The sequence below is a fragment of the Fukomys damarensis genome, unplaced genomic scaffold (genome assembly GCF_012274545.1).
Source record: "Fukomys damarensis isolate Sample0158 unplaced genomic scaffold, DMR_v1.0_HiC HiC_scaffold_39, whole genome shotgun sequence".
In the NCBI taxonomy this organism is placed as follows: domain Eukaryota; kingdom Metazoa; phylum Chordata; class Mammalia; order Rodentia; family Bathyergidae; genus Fukomys; species Fukomys damarensis.
Window position 1 is genome coordinate 101,005,826 of NW_022900951.1, and position 20,223 is coordinate 101,026,048.

At 37.5% G+C, this 20,223-nt stretch overlaps 1 protein-coding gene across 1 annotated transcript in view; it reads right to left on the minus strand.

Moving 5' to 3' along the window:
• Positions 1–20,223, minus strand: part of Tenm1 (teneurin transmembrane protein 1) — a 788,119-nt gene that overhangs the window by 111,659 nt on the left and 656,237 nt on the right. Inside the window, exons 20-21 of the mRNA XM_010608026.2 lie at positions 18,975–19,242; positions 5,879–6,022 (exon numbers count right to left, since the gene is read on the minus strand). Of these exons, the coding sequence (XP_010606328.1) occupies positions 5,879–6,022; positions 18,975–19,242 (412 nt within the window). The remainder of the gene's footprint in view (positions 1–5,878; positions 6,023–18,974; positions 19,243–20,223) is intronic.

Below are 20,223 nucleotides of genomic sequence, written 5' to 3' on the forward strand. Positions count from 1 at the left end.
TAGAGATTATTTCAGTCCATGTTTTGAAATCACTCAATTGTTATATATCCAGTATAGTGTAAGGGACACATTTCTTACTGTTAATGCATACAAAGTCCTTCGTGATTTGGCTCTTGTTTACTTCAGTCTCCTCTCTCATCACAGCATTATTTGTATCTTGAGGTTCAGCTATAGAAAACTATTTAAAGTTACTTTCACATATTTCCAAACCTCTCTGCTTTTTTATTTTTTAATTTTTTTTCTCATTGAGTTTATTGGTACATTTTAGGTATATGTACAGTCACATTCATCATTGGCATCTTGTACCTTTACATGACAGGTCTTGGTTCTCATTTTTTCCCCTTGTCCCTGCCCTCCTTCACCCTCTCCTCCCTTTCATATTTACAAGAACTTTATTTCCAATTTTTCATTTTCTCATATTTTTATTTCCCCTTATTTCCTTTCCCCTACCCTTCCCACTTCCCCTACACCTTTAGCCTTTTTCTTCCTATTTCACATTGTCAATTATACCATTAGAATCTTATGTACATTTATAGTTTTTCACACCAGAGAAACTATTTGGTATTTACACTTGTATGACTTATTTATTTCACTTAAGAGTGTATCCTCAATATGCATCCATTTTCCTATGAATGACTCTGAGTAGTATTCCATTTTATAGAAAAAATTAAATTTAATGGTACATTTGTGAAACTAGAGACATTTATAGCTAAATGGATGCATGTTGAGGCCATACTCTTAAATGAAATAAGTAGAACACACGTGTAAATATCAAAATAGTTTCTCTGGTGTGAGAAACTGAAAGTGTAAATAAGGTCCTCTCTGCTTTTGTACCATGTTATTCCCTCCATAATGAATGCTGTTCTCATCTTGTGTGCTTGGGGAAGTTCTACCTGTTCTTGGCTGCCCAGCTTAAGCCTTTCCCAATGCTCTTTCCAAGAAGTTAGTCCCTCCTACCTTGTGTGCCCATAGTTTCTTTTCCATAGCTCTATTATAAAATTTGCTACATTGTCTGATACAATTTTCATTACTTCTCTTTCTTCCCCATTACAACACAAATGAGCTCTTTGAAGGCAGACTGTTCTATTCCTTTCTATATTTTAATGCCAATGTCTGAGGCCAAGTCATTGTAAGTGCTCAGTAAATGTCGAAAATAGGCTTTGAGTCTCTTGCAGTTTCCTTGTCCAAATCTCAATGATTTTTGTAAACCCGCTGAGCCTGGGCAGAAAATCCAAGGAACAAGTACTGCGGTGCTAAATAGCTCATCAGCCCAGATGAACTAGGGCAGGTGAAACACCCATGTTGTGAGAAAGCATGCCAATGTGTCAGACTGAAGTAACTGACGGCAAATGAATGAATGCACTTACACCATACAGTCTTATTTATCTCTCCCTTGCCCCCTGCTATCTATCTCTTCCGACTGCCTCTTACTCTCCCTGAACATTTCCTGAAATGTCTTCCTCAGTTCCCTTCCAATGTTTGGTCCTAAAGTTCTGCAATAGAAACTACTGATCATTCTAGGATGGGAACATTGCTGGAAAAAAAATAAGAGGGTAAAATACGCATGCCACAGCACCCATATATACTCAGAAGCTGCCTTCCGGAAGTGGAAATACCATCCATCATATGGTTTTTGGATTTCAAATTTAAATATTTTCACTTTCTTTATCAGGATGATTTCTGATTGCTTTTTGAACATATGTCTTGGAAGAGCAGCTGTGACTTACACCCCAACCAATTAGTCTTTTATTAAAGAACTATGGGATATGCTGAGAAGCAGTTTTCCTTACTATTTTAGTAATCAGTTTATTAGCCAGTAAAGAAATTTCTTAAGAATTAGAATAGTTAAGTAAAATTAATGGGACTGAACTTCATTTTCCAAAACATATTTAATTGTAATATGATAAATATTACAGTTTAAATGAATAGGAAGTGAACGAGACCTGAAATGACAGTTGCACAGCATCAGTGAAAAGAAATCTCTTAACTCTTGCTAACAGAATATCCTACCAATGAGACTATGATACATTCTTTAATAAATGAGGGAACCACTGTTTAGCATGTCACTACTTCAGCAATTCACTATAGGGTATATTATTCAAAAATCTTTCCAATTATTGGCTTGTAAACACCAGATTTGTTAATAGCATCTATTTTCACTGGTAGGGCTCCATTTTTTTATGTCAGTATAACAGTATAGTTAACAATTACCCTCAAAATGACATGCTATTACTAGCCTCCTGACAATTTAAAAACTAAAGATCGCTGTTCTAACCTATTCTTCTAAGCCTGCATTCTAAAACTCCCCTTTTTGATTAGAAAGCCCAGTACTCCATCAAAACAGAAGAATGATTAAAGGAAATAAAACATAAGGCAATGTACTTTCTGATTACATCTCAACAATTGATGTCTTGCTTTCATGCAAGGTACTAAAGTGCCCATGAACTGAAATTACCATTCCTGTTTAAAGTTGAAGCAATCAAAACAAAAATGGGCAAACACCCTTTGTATTGCCCCAGAAAAATAGATCATTTTGAAAGGTTTTTTTGTTGTTTCAAGGATCTGTTTAACCTTCCATTACATGGAACCACGCCATACCATCTAGCAACAATGATTTAACACCAAATCTTCTGCAAAAGGTTGCTCTGAATATATTTTGTTTATGTTCTTGGAAATTTTGATCAATTACTGTTGCCTCCTTTCCAGTTTATTCTGCCACACATGCTCATTTTGAAAACAGAATCAAATGATCCTAGGACAACACACATTATTTATGTGAAGGCCAACCTCCTGCTAAGGTTTGTTTATAGTCCACAATGACACTCCACTCCATGCAATGGGGCCTATTGCCCATTTTTCTCCCCAAGTTTTCCTTCTTTCTGATAAAAAGCTAATTCTTTTGTGCAACAGGGTAAGCACACTTTTAAACACACTTCATCCTTCTGCTACCTTTCTCAGAACTTCTTTTGAAGCTTATAAATAAATCTGAAATAAAAATTCCCCTTGAAAGACAGTGGGTCGTGCTTTATGCTGATTTCAAAAAGAAACCATTTCTTAGACTGATGAACAATAAGGGACACAGTACATATTTGTCTCACTACTTGACTGAGAGGATATAAACCCAAACTGGGAGATATGCCAGTATGATAAATGCAAATTTACTTCCTCTCCCAGTAAAACCATTTGTTGACAAACTGCTGGCCTTTCCTGGAGGCTACGTTAAAGGAAATTCTTTATCCATTTTATACTGATGACAATGCCCAAGTACTACTCTGGTACTCTACTGGTAAGAAATACTAGGGGATATGTTTGATAAAAACCATAACTTAGCCCTGCAATAGATGATTCATGTGTAAATCTTTTTCATAATTTTAAAAGATCAAGTGCTCTTAAAATGAATGAATATACACTCTCTACAATTATTAAGAGGATGTATTTGGAATAATGTTGAAAAATACAAGTTCCTAGTGTGTTTATCTCAGTAGAAGTAAGAACTATCTATCTATCTATCTATCTATCTATCTATCTATCTATCTATCTATCTATCATCTATCATCTATCTATCTGGTATAATATTTAGAAATAGTTCTCCTCAGCCAATAGTTAATTGTGAGGTAAATATAATTGCTGCAAGTGAAATGACAAATGGTCTGAAAACACTCACTAGTGGAAACTACATACTGCATAATGATTTTGGAGCCAAAGAAAAACTAAAGAATAGAATGGCAGCAGACATCCAATCTAATTATAGGTGTCTTTTTAACCAGTGAGAGGAAATTGGAGGAAGATAGATTCTCCTTTCTAATCTACTATCTGTCTCACAGCAGAAAAGCAGGGTGCCTAAAGAGTTAGGACTCTTCTAGAGAGAAGTGGATGGGTGGAATTTGGAGAAAAGACCATCTGACCCGAGGGGGAAAGAGCATTGCGTTCTAAATTGGTGTTCCCAAGGCTGTTCCCTCACAGTTATCATTCCTGCTTCTAAAATTGCCTTTGTGGGTGGGATTTAGACTTCAGGAATATCCCCAGAGTAGTGTTCCTGTGTCCAGGCCAGGCTGAAACGTTGTGACAGAGGTGGCTTTAGATTTGTTTCCTGGAAAGTGTGGCCAGTCCTTGGCTAGAAGCAGAAAGCACAGATGAGATGATAAAATGAACAAACATTCCTTGAAAACAAAAACATTCCAAAGTAAGGCTTCTTTCTCAGAACAAAAGCATCAGAAATGTAGAGACAGAAATTTAGTGGAGATTTTGTGGAGCTGTGGGTAAGCATAAGAAATCCTTTTCGTGTTTTAAAAATATTCTCAAATTGGGTTTTGGTAATGTTAGAACAACTACAAATTTACTAAAAACCATTGAAGTGTACACATAAAATAGGTGAATTTTGTGGTGCACGTACTTCAATTAAGTGATTAAAAATGCTCAGAAGTAACTGGGTTCCTATTACCTAAAAACTATGGGCAAACAGTAGTGGAGGAAATGATTTGAATCAGGTGGCCCCCAAAGCCAAATTTCCGAATGGTTCCCTTACATTCTAAAACCTGTGTGAAGCAAAGGATAAGAAGACACCGGACTGGGAGCACCCAGCGGGGGGCTGGTTCGATTGAGGTCATTTCCCACTTTGTGTTTAATGTCAATGACAGGCATTTGAAGGAGACAATCCATATACGCCAATAAAAGTGAGCGGAAAAAGAAATGGCTGCTTAAAATGTCAAACTCTTTCAAATCAAAACAAAAAAAAACCCCTAATAATTTAATTAGTGGCATCTGCCCTTTCGTTTTTTGTACTTTTAAAACTGTGGCTCTCCTTTTGACAACAGAGAAAAAAGCTGACATTTTATATCTGTGCCTGAATCTTTGCTACTAAAAGAAAATCAAATGGAAATAGAATTTAGAATCTTTCTTGAAGGTTGGAAGGAAATGCAGAGGGAACACACAGCAACAAGGACTCATTCATCTTCCGGGTCCCAAACTGGGACCAGAATAGGTGGCCTCATTCTACGGTGGAAGTAAATCTGGTCAGCCTTGCCAATCAGAAGTTTCTAGTCTTTGTGGCTTGTTGCCATGGCTTCCAGTTATGATGCCAATGAAGTAAGAGCATGGGCAGGATTGTTAATCCATCTCTTAGCCTTACAAGATGTCTGCCTCGGCCAGTTGTTCCATAAATTTAGGATGGATACAAGGATGGGTGGATGAAAGAGAGTAGCTGCCGTAATACTTTCTCATTCTCATTTTCTGGCAAAGTCATGCAAAAGTATACGTCCAACTTGTTCAGGACCTGCCTCTCTAGATGAAGAAGAATTTAATTCCACAGTGAAAGTTACCAGTAGGTGTTCGTGGGAAACCTGGATGGAAATAGCAATGACTAATTTCCTAGTAGGATATAAAAGGCAGTGGAGAAATCTTGATGAAGGAGTAACAGCCAGGGTAGAAAATCATTCTGTTTGGGAGAAGCATAGGTTTAGGGGCTACATGTGGCCCCTTGGTTAGTCATGTTTAAATGACAAATTAGGAGGAAGTGACAGCAGGAAAAGTGATCTAAGGAAGGAAGAGACTGGACAAGAATATTTTGCTGTTTACCCACTAATGATAATTCAGAATTAAATTTCAGATTTTGAAATGTACTAATTTGGTTAACTTGGTCATCTCTTTTAAGTACTTTTTTTTTTTTTCTTTTTGGTACCAGGGATCAAACTCGGGACCTTGCTCTTGCGAAGCAGGCAGCAGAAACACTGATCCAAATTCCTGGCCCTAACTTGGTCTTCTCTAAGTGGTGTTCTAACAGGTAATTTTTTCTCTTCTATTTTTACAAATTCTGTGCAATAAATACCCCTCAAATAGCATTAGGGAAACAGTAGTAATAGAAATTTAAAAAGCTGCTTACCACTTTGAGGATTCAGAATGTGATGCTTATTCAAGGACCAGCCTCCTAGGTTAGAAGCATCCATCTCAAAACCTTGCAAAATGACTGTCCTTTGCTCCCAGAGAATAAAGTCAGGGCACGTCTCATATTCGTATCCCACAGATACTGCAAACAAAGAGTTAATAGGACATTAGAAAATTGTAAAATATTTGCTTTTATGTTCACATTGCTTGATACATCTTTGGATAATGCATTTATTACTGAGCTCTGATTTGGGCTGAGATCTGATGGCAAATGTTTTCAGCTAGCACAATACATTATCACACCCAGAAGAGCACTGGCTACCCAAAAGTGATCAGCCAATGCTCGTTTAATAAATACATAAAGTGAGTGAATGAATGCTGGCATTTGGTCGGTACCATATGTTTGTAGATGTTAAGCTTTATTCTAGGCTTCTGGATTGAAGGCTGTTCTGTGAAATTGAAGAGAGAGGCTCTCTTTGGGATTAAGCTGTTTTAGTATAATTTCTTTCTGCTTTTGTAGGAAAAGTACAGGAAAGGCCGGTTTCTTACCTCTCTAGAATGCAAAATGCACTCAGAAAGCTGTATACCAAATCTTTGGCTCTATGTTTAAACTTAAGGAAAATAATCCAATAAATAATGAGTGTGTGCATGTTGTGTGTGTGTGTGTGTGTGTGTGTGTGTGTGTGTGTGTGTGTGTGTGCTAGCTGGCCTTTACTTTGCTGATAAGACTGAGTTTGCTTGGAGTGCTGTAAGTGTAAATTCCACGTTGTGCACATTATGCTTTGGGTTCTGCATAGAGCTAACCAATGAGACATCACCCAACATTTGGCTTCAACTCCTATGAAGCGCAGATGTTGTACATTAAACTTGGAGCCCTGGTATGCCACTAAAATGAGAAGTGCAGAATGTGGTGTTTTGGGTGTCTCTACTGTATTGAAATATATATAGCCGAAGTATACCAAGTCCTAGCCATTTTCCCAGTTGGTGAAGTTGCTTACCTGTTGGAACCTCATACTTCTGTTTCCTAAATTTAAAATGCTTTCTATCTCATCATGTTTTAAGCCTGAGGCTATTGCCTCAAAGCACCTCATATCCCAAAGCTGCTTCTCCCCTTCTGCAACTTCAAGTGATCCCAGTCGGCCTGTCATCTGCCATTACTTTTTAGTGCTTGCCTTTACCTGACTCTTCAGATGTCACCAGAGAGCTCCGCTCTTCCTTTGTCATTTGGTTATAAAAACTGGTAATGAAAACAGCTGCTAAACAATGCCAAAACAATAGGTCCAAAAATGACAAATTAAAGCAAACTAGTTTTAGTTTTTGGCATTAGGTGAAGGGGAAAATGGTCATTTTTGTCAAACTGATTTATGTCTGTATGTCCATGGGTGTATGAGGCACCGATGAACCAAAACGTTGTTAGGATTAAACTATACGACTCTTTAATTTTGTGAATCAGGTATGGGTGATTTGTTTTTTGAGACAGGGTCTCACTATGTAGTTGAGACTGACCTGGAACTCACTGTGCAGCCCAGGCTGGTCTTGAACTCACAGCGAACCTTCTGCCTCAGCCTCCCAAGTGCTGGGATTACAGGTGTGTGCCACTACGCCCGGCTTCGCAATTTTCTTTTGCCTTCCACTCTTCTAAAGCTTTTAGAAGGGATCAGTTTGGTCCATGCCTGTAAGGGCCTCACACTTACTTTGAAGCTCTACTGCAATTATCTTGCAGGATTCTCTGTATTTTCATTTCATGAAGCCCTACAAATCATAAAGCCAGTCCTGATGGGATGTACCTCTGTGAGCCATCAGTTGGTGAAGACTCATGAAATAGAAGCTCATTTGAATATTAGCCTCCATTGAACATCATCAATAAGGATCATTGGGGAGGGGAGAAGGTATCATAACATGCAATTAATTTCTAAATAGAAATTATTTGAGATCATTTTTTCAATGCTGTCTACAATCTCCCTAAAATCTCACCATAGTCCTCTATTTGCTGAAACACCTTGAAAGAGTTGGTTTAAGATCAAGATACAGAACAGACTTTGTCTCTTAGATGTTCCATTAACTAGATGTGTGGGCTCAAAAGAATTTCTCTTCAACTCTGTGAGTTGTGTTCTTTATTGGTAGCAAGATCACTACAAGGTAACTAGAAATGCCGATTCTTAGACCCCTTTTGGCAACACTTTATTGTGAAACTTATTGTAATTCTTTTTACAAAAGTATAAAAGCCCATAGAATTTTGTATATAATTCTAGGTGATTCATTGATCTCATTAAATTCAAATAAAATTCTCAGATTAAAGACGTATGTATTAGATATTTTTTTTCATTCCCCTTTAGCACTAAAACTCTATGATTGTAAATTTTATTTCTTTTAGATTACATTTGATAAATTGAAGTTGAGGGTCAAATCCCAAAAACAAGTAGAACACTATATCTCATGTTGGAAAAATTAGATAGAAAGCACATTAAAGGGCAATGTTGGTGGGTAGAATAACATAGTTTCTGCTTCTCTTGACAACATTTAAATGTCTTGATTAATAAATAATCACAACAACAATAATTACAAGTTCCCTTAAGCCATCATCTCCTTCTCCACAGTATGTCTGGCAATTACTGGATCTGCCTTCTGTACACTGTAAGCCTGTTGTGCTCCCTTAGAATCCCTTCCCCGGAAGGTGATTGCACAATTTTGCAAATAACCAGTGCGCCCTGGTGACCTCTGATGGTGGTTTGGAGCCTGCGTTTTCCCTCTCAGTAACAGTTAAAGACCTTCCTAACTCTGCAGCAGGAAATGCTTACATAAAGCATCAATTAAAGAGATCTCAATGCAATGGTAATGAGAAATGCATACTCTTTTCGTCTCCTTCTATTTGCCCTCTGAATTGCTCTCCAGTCCACAACAAAAAAAGTGCATTGGCTGGAAACCCCACAATTATATTACTTTTTTCTCCCCAGTCACAGCAAATAGCAACAAGGCAACCACTTAATAAGCTCCCTCTAATTTTTATTAGATTTACTTTTTTCCCGAGAAAGCTCTATGAGCTAATAAAGTTATAATTTATACTTAAGACTTGTCCAAAATTCCAACTGACTTTAATGAGAGTGGCTGTGTGTTGGGATATTTTTGTATGTTGCTCCTTGCTCAGAGTAACAAGGCAAGGTTTCTTTCTGACAACAGCTTATTTTAACATAATCCTAGAACTTGCAGTAGGTTTACAAAAAGGCAGAAGTTTTACCCTGCAGAGTTGAGCTGCTCTCCAAATTTTTGGGAACTGGGAAATACAGTAGCAACCAACCCGAGATTCAGGCTTCTCATGGAAGCACACCTCAATGCACTAAATGCCTACAATTTTTCTTGTAATTAAATATGGGGGAAAAGGGTTTATACCGAGGCTGGTGCTTAAAATGTTGAGCCTTGGCACCACACTATGCCTGATACCATGACAGCTGAGCTTCAGATAAATAAGCAGAATGGACCACTACCATTTCCCAGCCATCCTGTTGCCTACCACATCTGATCATCAACACAGCATGACATAAGGCACTGGACTGGGGACAAAGACGAATTTAATAGGAAGGAAAAAATAATTCATCAACATTTCAGTGAAGTCTGAGGTACAGTCTTATGACTAGATGACAAAGCCCTCTGCAAAAGGTCTTGACAATGACTCTTGATTAAGGAAAAGTCCCATTAATATCTCTGCATGGAAGGGAGGGAGAAAATCTGAGTCAGGAATCCAAGTGGTATCACAAAGGAGGTACTCACATGGCTCAGAGAATGTATTCTTCACTATTAATACTCTTGCTCACTGTCTTTCACTATATGCAAACCAACACAGAACCCTGTGCCAGCCCCTGGGAAGTAGAGTCCAGGATCCCTTTGCTCTTTTCCCTGCTCACTGTTACTCACAGAAATCCCCTTCTGGATTTCCTCTGAATTGAAAATACTAGACTGGTTTTTAAAGAAGATGGGGTGAAAGATGGCAGCTTGCTCCCCAAAGCCACTTGACATTGGAAAAATAACTGAATGCTAATTCTTACTTATTCAAGCAGTAGCATTTGAATGACATGGGGCTGCAAGAAGGCTGAGGGCCATGGTATCCCTGACATCCAGTTTAATGACTGCACCATTCATCTATAAAAGCTTAGATAAGAGACGGACATTACGTAGCCAAGGTACAGATGCCATGCAGTGAAGCTGATGTGTGAAATAAGAAATGATTAAGCAGATGATTTTCAACAGCTTCAGGCTAAGGCTTCAGAATTCATAAAGGTTTCATTTATGACGGCAATATATAATTAAAAGTAGTCGATCTGAGAAAGTAGTCAGTATGAGTAATTTGCATGTTAGCCTCTTGAACGAAAGGTACATCTGAAAATAATTTTATGACATTTAAGAGTAACTAATAAGATGAAAACCTTTCCCCCTTCTTATTGCCATTAAAATAGAACAATAAACATTTCCCATGATTTAAAATTATTGAGTTAATGCAAAAATGACAACAGCAACAGAAGAAAAAAGACCTAAAGAACCAAAGGCAGGCTATGACAACATTAGACCAAAACTATATATAAAAATACTATCTATTTAAAAACATGTGCCTACTCTCAGGTTTATTCTGTCTTTTCCTATTCTCAAGTGATTTATCACAGGGTAGCATGGCTCCAAAGGCTCCTCAACTTGACATAATGTCCGATGGCTTAAAATGCTTTTGTTAATCTATTATTCCTAGTTCACAAAGAATGTCAGCATCAGATGTTGAATTTTTATCAAGTGGCCTTTCAGTACTTTGGAAATACAGTTTGCTCTTTACTTTATTAAAATAGTGAGTTATAGTAATAGATTTCCCAGTGTTGAGCCATCTCTGTGGTCTTAAACTCTTACCTGATTTTGATCTATTATTCTTTTAGGTGATCACTGGATTTGATTTGGTAATATTTTACTTAGGATATTTATCCTAGACATTTACAAAAGTAAGGGTTAAACAAGATAGTCTTAAGTGACACTGTTGGAAAAAGAGGAAGTACAGGCAGAAGAAAAAAGCACACAGAAGTGAGAGCAGCTATACAAAATTTTTGCCAAGAGGTCCTATACACTGAGATCTTATATTGTGAGATTATTTTCCGGCTGCTTTGCCCAAGGCTAGCCCATAAAAGCCAATCTGGATGGCCTATATGCCACGGAAGGTACAGTGATATACTGGGTTCAGGTACATATTTGTGTGTACCTTTGTATTCTTGTTTACTTCTCTTCCTGGGCAGACCCATCATCCTATAGGCAAGCCTAAGGCATCACACTGAGCCTTTGTTTCCTTATTTATTTGTTTGTTCAATCGCTCAATAAATATGCAATACTTAGTGAATAACTCCTGTCGAAAGGTACTGTGTGGGACATTGAGCATATGAGAAAGAAGTAGGCAAAATGACATCATTCCCTTTGGTGACATCATTCCCACATTTTAGTGAAAGACACAAATAAAAAACTGTGATGCGTACTACAGTGGGAACATGTGGAGTATTATTCAAAAGCTTGACGAGGGAATTTATGTTAGAAGGAGATGCAAGGATGAGCATCTTTATGGAGCAAGGGTTTGCCTCATGAAGTATAGTACTACCCCCTCAACTGCAGGAGAAACATCACAAGACACTTTTGGATTTCCAAAACATCACAAGACAGTTTTGGATTCACAAAATTATGCATAGTACTGGATTCTACCCATCCTGTTTTTTTTCCTATGTGCCTTGTAGCACTGTCACATAGTGGCAGAATTATTCTGTCCTTCTGGTGTTGTGCCTTGGTGTCTCCTTTGCATCACTGCTCCTGTGCTTTGGGTCTATCAAATAAAATAAAGGTTAACTGAACACAAGCACTGTGGTGTCACGACAGCTGATCTGATAACTGAGACAGTTACTAAGAGTCTAATGGACCAGGAGTAGTGTATACAGTATGGATACACTGGAGAAAGGGATGATTTGTGTCCTTCGGAGGACGGAAATTAGGACAATAGAAGAGTTTATCACACTACTCAGAATGGTGTATCATTTAGATCATAGAAAGTGTTTACTTCTGGAATTGTCCATTTAATATTTTCTGGCTTCAGTTGATTGTGGGTAACTGAAACCCAGGAAAGTGTAACCAAAGATAAGAGGTGATTATTGTGTAGAATGTCCTTGACTCACAATGTTACAATGGGGTTGTATTTGTGAGTTGACAATATTGTAAGTCAAAAGTGCATTTAATATACTTAACCTATTGAACATCACAGCTTAGTAACACAAAGTGGCCATTACTTATCCTTGTAATTGCATGGCTGACTGGGAGCAATAGCTCATGAATGCTGCCTTGCATCAAAAGAGAATACCATACTGCATATAACTGGGGAAAAGATCAAAATTCAAAGAATGGTTTTTACTGAATGTGTATTGTTTACACAGCATTACGCCATCGAAAGATGGAAAAAGTCTAAGTCAACTTGTTATGTGCTGGGGACTGTCTACAAAGGGAAGAAGATTCCAGTCAGAGAAAGCAGTATCTGTGCAAGGCCTTGAGGCTTGGTACATTTGGGAGATTTGAAAGAAGGTGAGCAAAGCTAGAGAGTCAGTTTCTTTCTGGGGCATCAAAAATAAGCACAACAACAACAACAAAAATCTTTGCCTTCACCCAGTAAAGAAAAATAAAAGATTGGTAACCTCTAGCAGGATTTAGGAATTTTTCTTTGGGTAGGTATTATAAAATAGACTCAACTTGAAAATGGACCAGCTATCTTCTGAAATAATTTGATTGTATAAAAGGGTGCAACGGTTCAATGGGAAGAAAGGTGCTGCTGCTTAATGACTGCATGTTATTGTCTCCATGTAATTATTAACAGCATTTCCTTTTACTCTCACAAGTATCTGCTTTGGGTGATGAATTATATGGTCATACAATCAGGAAGGGCATCTCCATAATGACCTGATAGGTTTGTAGAGGAGACTGGGAGGTAAGAACAGTCATAAATGCTGACTTGGAAAAGAAGTCATTAGGCTTTGATAAAACATTTACTTTTTTTCACATGGTTTTATCATCTTACTAATGGCTTTCTAACTTTTCTGCCTGAATGTCATGATAAGAAACAATCTGCTAGTTTTGACCAAGCATACACAAGGGGAAACACACACACACACACACACACACACACACACACACACACACGGCAAAGTTTTCCAAGAAAATATTTTCTTTTTGTTTTTTGGTACCAGGGATTGAACTCAGGACCTTTCACTTGAGAGGCAGGTGGCAGAACAACTAAGCTAAATCCCCATTCCAAGAAAATATTTTCCTTATAGCATTACAATCTGATATTTTTATTCTATTCTACTCATTTTTGTTGCATTATGTTTTATTATATTCTATTTTATTTTTTGAAAAATGCTGACTGACACATCCAATAGATTTCACAATGTATTAATGACTCAGACCAGGACCAGTGATTTGAAATGAGTATATATTACTTGTTTGCCAGAGTTAGTCAAGGCTGTTTGAAAACCTTTGTAGGCTCCCGGTTCTCTTATTTTTGGAGGTCCTGTCTCGTATCTTATGAGATGTATTGAAATACATATAACTCATATACCATATTAAACATATTTCATATGTTAAGTGTGAAAACCAAATTGCAGTTGACCAACTTATGTAATGCTCAATTTTTCAGAAACTTCACATTAATTAACTTGAATTTTCTCATCTTCTTTTCATACTTTGGTGCCAATAAACTTGTTTTTTATATTGCAAATATTTGGTAGGTCCCTGAAAAACTCATATCCTTGGCACTGTGCCTATAAAGTTGAATGGATAAAACAGCCCTCTTCTAAGTTAATAATTATCAGTTCATGCGTGGAGAGAAATGATGAAAAGTTATTCTTTTTGCTGGTTTCTCCCCCAGAAAGCCACTGCAGCACTGAACTGGGTACTCGGTAAGGAAGGATGGTCACTTCGGTGAAGATAGGCAGTGGAGTGGTAGAGGGCAGGCAAAACTGGGAAACCTGAGTTGCAATCCCTGCTCTGTACATGATTTTAAGGAAGTCACTTCTCTCTCTTAACTTCAGTTTCTCCCTCTGTAAAACGAAGACCATATTAATCCTTCCATGGTTACCAAGCAGGAATGTTATACCGATTAAAATAAGATAATGTATGTGAAAGTACTTTTCAAATTGCAAAGCACTACCCATTTATTATAAAAGTATTCAGTGGATGCTATTTTTGTGGCTGCCCAGCTTGCTTAGGTTTTACTAAAGGGAAATTTATGACCACTAAAGCATCGTTCTCAGGAATGTGTGCACAAAACAACTACAGTTTAGGACCTATTACTATTAATGTTTCCCTGTTTCTAACACAATTTAGACAGACTCCAATGCATTGTGAACCTTTAGGAAGTCTAGTTCTCCCAGAAACACCACTCTTTCTTGCCAAAGTACTGTACTAAATAATTATGCAATTGTTGTTGCCAATAACCTTGAAGAAAAATAGAATTGTTTATAGCAGTGCTACTAAAGGCGGATGGCTGATTTCCTGAACTTCCAGGACTCTAAACCACTGCAATTTAATTTAATTAAAATGAAGGCCAGGCAGAATGCATTATTACACATTGATAATGTAGGCAGACAGAGGCAGACATAGGGAATTATTTTGACAAAATTCACATAATGGATGCAGATCAGAGGCCCTGAACAAGTCAGTTTGTCAAATTAAATAAGCAGTCTCTAGAATTTTAAAAGCACTATGAACTTAACAATAATGATTTTTTACATTGTTTTGTAAGCAGTAGAGTTGGGAAAGAAATTAAATAAAATACAATGATTTTCAGACAGTGTTCCTTATTTAGAGCCAGAGAATAAAACACAAAGGCCAAATTATTTCAAATGCTCACATGGAGTTTTTAGCAGGGGAGTCCTGTCTCTGTATCAGACAACAAAATCTTTAAGCTAGATGAATTAGTGATTGTGGATTTCGTACTGGAACCCTACAGTGACTTTACTCTTCGTTTCATCAATATTGTACTTAGATTAATCAATTTTATCAGTTGCCATTTGATACTTCCCTAAGGAAGGAGTTCAGACAACTCCTGTTAGTAATTTATTCACTCTAGTAGTATCCCAGTTGCAAAATCTGTTTCATTACAAAAAATGATGGGGCATTCTAGGACCTCAAGCACTCCTTTTCTCATTTTGGCTGTCCTTCATCACTCTGTTCTTCTTCTGTGACATTCTAGCTCTTATAGATCACACCAATTTCCCACAGCTGAGCTACGTGGGAAACAAGATTACCACATTTCAAACTTAGCTGACATTTTAACTTAGATGTTCACCATCACTTCCAATGAAGCTTGTTTAAATCTGAAACTTTTTGCCCACCACCCAGAAATAGGTGAGTTACAGATTCCTAATTAACTGGCATAGAGAGGAAGAATAGTGTGAGACCTTTCTAGCCAAAGTTTTAATCAAAATCTTTACTACAACCTGGACTGCACGAGTGTTGGTTAAGACTTGTATTCATTTCCTATTGCTCTATAACAAAGTATCAAAAACTGAAACGTTTCAAACAAGACAAATTTATCATCTTACAGTTAAGGAGGTTAGAAATCTTAAATGGGTCCCTGTAAATGAATGTCAAGGTGTCAGCAGGGCTGAGTTCCCTCCACAGACTCTGAGGGGAAATTCACTCCTTTGTCTTTTCTGGTTTCTAGTGGCCACTCATAGGTCTTGTTTTGCGGCTCCCATATTCCAGATTCGAAGCCATAGATCCTTCTGTGCCCTTCTCCCATTGTTATATCTTTCCGTCGCATTCTTCCATGTTTAAGGACTCATGTGATGACATTGGGCCTATCCACATAAATTAGGATGATCTCCAATCTCCAATCCCAATACGATTACAGCCTCAATTTCATCTAAAACCATAATTCTCTTTTGGCATGCAAAGTAACATGTTCATAGATTTTAAGGATTGACATACTGGGTGAGGGAGGGTAGTTGGTATTCTGCCTCCCAAATAGCTATACTAGGATTGCTGAATCAAAAGCCATTTGAGAAGTGTCATAGCACAACATTTTTGAGCACAAAAAATTGGATTTGTACGCTCAAGTTGAAAATGAGTATTAAAATAAATGCTTGCATACAAATGTATATAGTAACACTATTAAAAATAACTGAAAGGTGAATACAGTCCCTGTGTTCATGAATTGATAAATGGACAAAAATGTAGACTATCTATATAACAGAATATTATTCAATCAGAAAACAGAATATTATTCAACCATAAAATGGAATGAAATACATATACATGCTATCATGTGAATGAACTTTGGAAATGTTACCCCGAGAAAGAAGCAAGAAACAAAAGACTACACACTGTATGATTCTATTTGTTTGAAATGTTAAGAACAAGGATGACTACAAAAAAAGAAAAGAGATCAGGGGATTCTGGGGACAGGGAAATGAGGGCTGAAGAAGGACTGCTAATGTATATTGGTCAGTTTGTGTGGCGATAGTGAGCATATTCTGGAGTTGGATACTGATGTTAGTTACACAACTGAGTGCACTGTACTGAATTGTACATTTTAAATGGGGGAACCTGGTAATACATTGATTATATTGCAATAAAACTGTTATTTTAAAAAATTAGTTTCAGCTATATTTATGTCAACCTCAGTAGGAAATGACTGTTAGACATTGCACTAGTCAGCTCTTCATAAGCACACTGGCTAACTTTGTGTTTTGACTTGAGAGAAAATAAACAAACCACCAGAACAAATCCCTAAAGCAGCAGGGATATGTGGAGGGTCATAAAGAATTGGAAGACAAAAACTTCTAGAGAAAATATAACAGGAAGTTTAGATTATTCTGCCTTGTGAGGAAAAGCCATAAGATCATTTACTGGGAAGAATATGAGGCTTTGAGTAATCAGATATTGTGTTAGTAAAGTGATTAGCAGGGTTTGAAACATGTGGGCAGGGCTAAGGGAATGCAGAAGGAATGGATATCATCAGATAACTGACAGTACTTGAGGCTTTCTGGGCTTTCAGGGACAAGAGGAGGGAAAGATGATACAGAAGACCAGAAAGTGCTTGGCGAGACAGAGGAGGGGCTACTAGCCATTGCCAAAATACACTAACCACGGAAAGGTATAAACATCCTGTCTTTGTTCTCCTTGCTGTTTCCAGGTGGTGCCACCTATCGACCACATCAAATAAGAAGCCAGAAAGCAAAGGCACCCAGGTAATGCAATGCATAGAAACACAGAGAGCTGCAGAAAATGACTCTGTGCGTGTGTGTGTGTGTGTGTGTGTGTGTGTTTGAAAATGGGAACTAAGTAGTGCAGAGTGATTGCCTATTGTATCCATGACCCCCTTAAAGAAAGTGAGACAACAACACCTGCATAGCTTCATGGTTTATATCACATGATCCCAATACCCTGGCCAGCAACATTAATTAATAAAAGCTATACCAAAATTTGTGAAGTGCTTACAAGGTTCCAGGCACTTTATATTACTCACCTCATTTAACTGTCACATAGTGGTCCTATAGGTAAAACTATCTTTATGATACTCATTTTACAGATGGAGAAACCATGGAACTAGAAGATTAAATAATTTACCCAGTGTTACACAGCTAGCAAGTAAGGAAGGGGTGATCTAAACAAGTATGGAGTCTGGCTGCAGAGTTGTTCCTGTAACCACTATACTCACTTCAGTAAGAACTGAGTATGTTTCTGTTTCCTGGCTAGCAACCTTGGTGGTAGTCAGCATAATGGCAGATTTCTGCCTTACAGGTTTGTTCTACACTGTACAGTGACTGATGAAGGCAATGTGATGGTCTAAGAGGAATCTGAATGCAAGACATAGTCAGCTAACTTAGAGCAGCAAAGAGCTGAGAGAAAAGGAGGGTAGTTAGTATGGCAGAAGAGATACCCTCGGTCAACAGTCATAAGCGTAACCTAGTCATAAGAATAAGAACAAATCAGGCATAAGTCACTATCGTGGGAAACAGCACACTCTGGCTGCAGAAGGGTACACCAGTACTGTTTTTGAGCTGACAGGAGAGGCTGACCTAGAATTACAATGTATTCTACACAAGGCTGGAGTTCTAGAGGTCTTTTTGTGAAGCTGCTGCTGCTAATTCTTACTTTTCCATGTGTGTATATGGCAACTCTCTTTATGTGAGGAAATCCAGATCTGTTCTTGCTCTTTGCTCTCCAGTGAATTCCAACACAGATGAGATAATTATTTAAGTCTATGAGGGTTCCCAAGGGAGAACCCTCTCTCTTCTCCTCTGTTTCTTTCTCAACAGTGTTAAATTATTTGCTATCATTTCTTAAAACAGATTTATTTTGCTTTTTCCAGTGATAAGGTTTCCTTGCTTTATAAAATTATGGCAGTAATAGGATATGGTAGGTTGTAGTCAGCTTTTTATAATTTAAGAAATGTTCTTACTTGGCAAAATGAAAAACTAGAAAATCTATCTCTGTCTCATTTTTTAGAAATGCCATTTGTCTGAAAGAATTAAATATCCAAAACTGTAGACCCAATGGATTTCTTGAAGTCCCTTCTGTCTATAAGATTCTAAGTTTTAAAGTTTTTGGGATTACAGAAAAATCAAAAGGAATAGGAAGATAGGATGATCTTTAAAAATTTAACCTACTGAAGTAACAGGTTAATGGAGTCTAACCATCTTAGATATAAAAGATAATAAGTGGAGATGCCTATAAGTTAGAATTTTGTACATTCTAAGTGGAAATGACAGCCTAAATGTCAAATCCAAAAACATGGCCTAAAGAACACCACATCAAAGGTTACAGTTAGAAGGCAACATTCAGCTCCAGAGACAGTTACAAGTCAGACACTGTGACTTTACTGGTGTGTAGCTATCATGAAAGGAGAACTAAAATCATTTTGAAGCAAAAATACATCAGACAGGAATTCTAAAAAGGTCCAAAGGGAGCGTTTAAATAAATATATAGCCTTAGATACTTTTAAAAAGAAATTCTAAATGCAAATTAATACGCAACTTCTATTTTCTGTTTTCTGAATGTAATACTGCTATTTACATAGAATTCGTTCAACATACCCAGAGCTTCTGTAAGGCCCCAAACCTTCTGCCCATAGATGTCAGTTTTGTTCCAGGCAAATGTGTAGACAAGATTAACTGCTGCAGGAAACCACTTCTGTGTGAGTCGCCCTTCCACAGCTACTGTGAGGTGTACTTTAACCATCCCCAAGGGAATCGTTGAATGTGTCAGAAGGATCCGTAGCAGGGTTTTATATCCAGGGGTTCGGCTGCTCAGGTAACTCAGCCTTACAAAGCTGGAAGGAATAGGGATTTCCTCCTGTACAACCTGGAAGGAAAAAAATAAAGAAGCAAAAATAGGCTCTTATCAGTGTATACGGTCAGAGGAGGATATTACATGCATTGTTTGTTGTCTTAGAAATGTGCCAAAGGAGGGAGTCGAAAGTGATCTATGGATGTCAAGCCACTCATTCTGGGATCTTTGTGAGACTCCCTGACCACAGGTTTTGAAGTTTTTACCAAATCTGCATGGGGACAAGATAACATGCTATTCCTAGGGAATGCTCTCATCTTTCCTCTTCCAGGAAGGGCTATGTAAAGAACAATTTCAGTTTTTCAACAGTGTTCCCAAAATGCTTAGAAGGAGTTGGGAAAGATCAATGTCAAGCAATGCAGTACTATAGGCTCCAATAAAGGGTTTCTTTATTTTTTCTTATATATAACATACACAAAATCTTGTTTGGTATTAAGTCACAAAACTATTGATGCAATCCTTATACAAGCCAGGCCTTCTAAGAGGAAGGACTCCAGAAGCACGTCCAGCAAGTGCTATTTTATGATAAAGATTAGGGTAACCTTAGAAGCAATCTTTACTAATGTCAACAAACTCATTTCCTTTGGAGCTTTGGAATGACCTTGAGGCTAAATTTTTAAACAAAACTGTCGGAAGCAAGTATCACTCTGATTCCCAAACCAGAGAAAGATACAACCAAAAAGGAGAACTACAGACCAATCTCCTTAATGAATATAGATGCAAAAATCCTTAATAAGATACTAGCAAACAGAATACAGAGGATTATTAAGAAGATCATCCATCATGACCAAGTCGGATTTATTCCAGAGATGCAAGGGTGGTTCAACATACGAAAGTCAGTGAATGTAATACATTATATTAACAAAGTCAAGGACAAAAACCATATGATCCTCTCAATAGATGCAGAAAAAGCATTTGATAAAATTCAACACCCATTCATGATAAAAACCCTGCAAAAAATTGGAATAGATGGTCTATACCTCAATTTAATAAAGG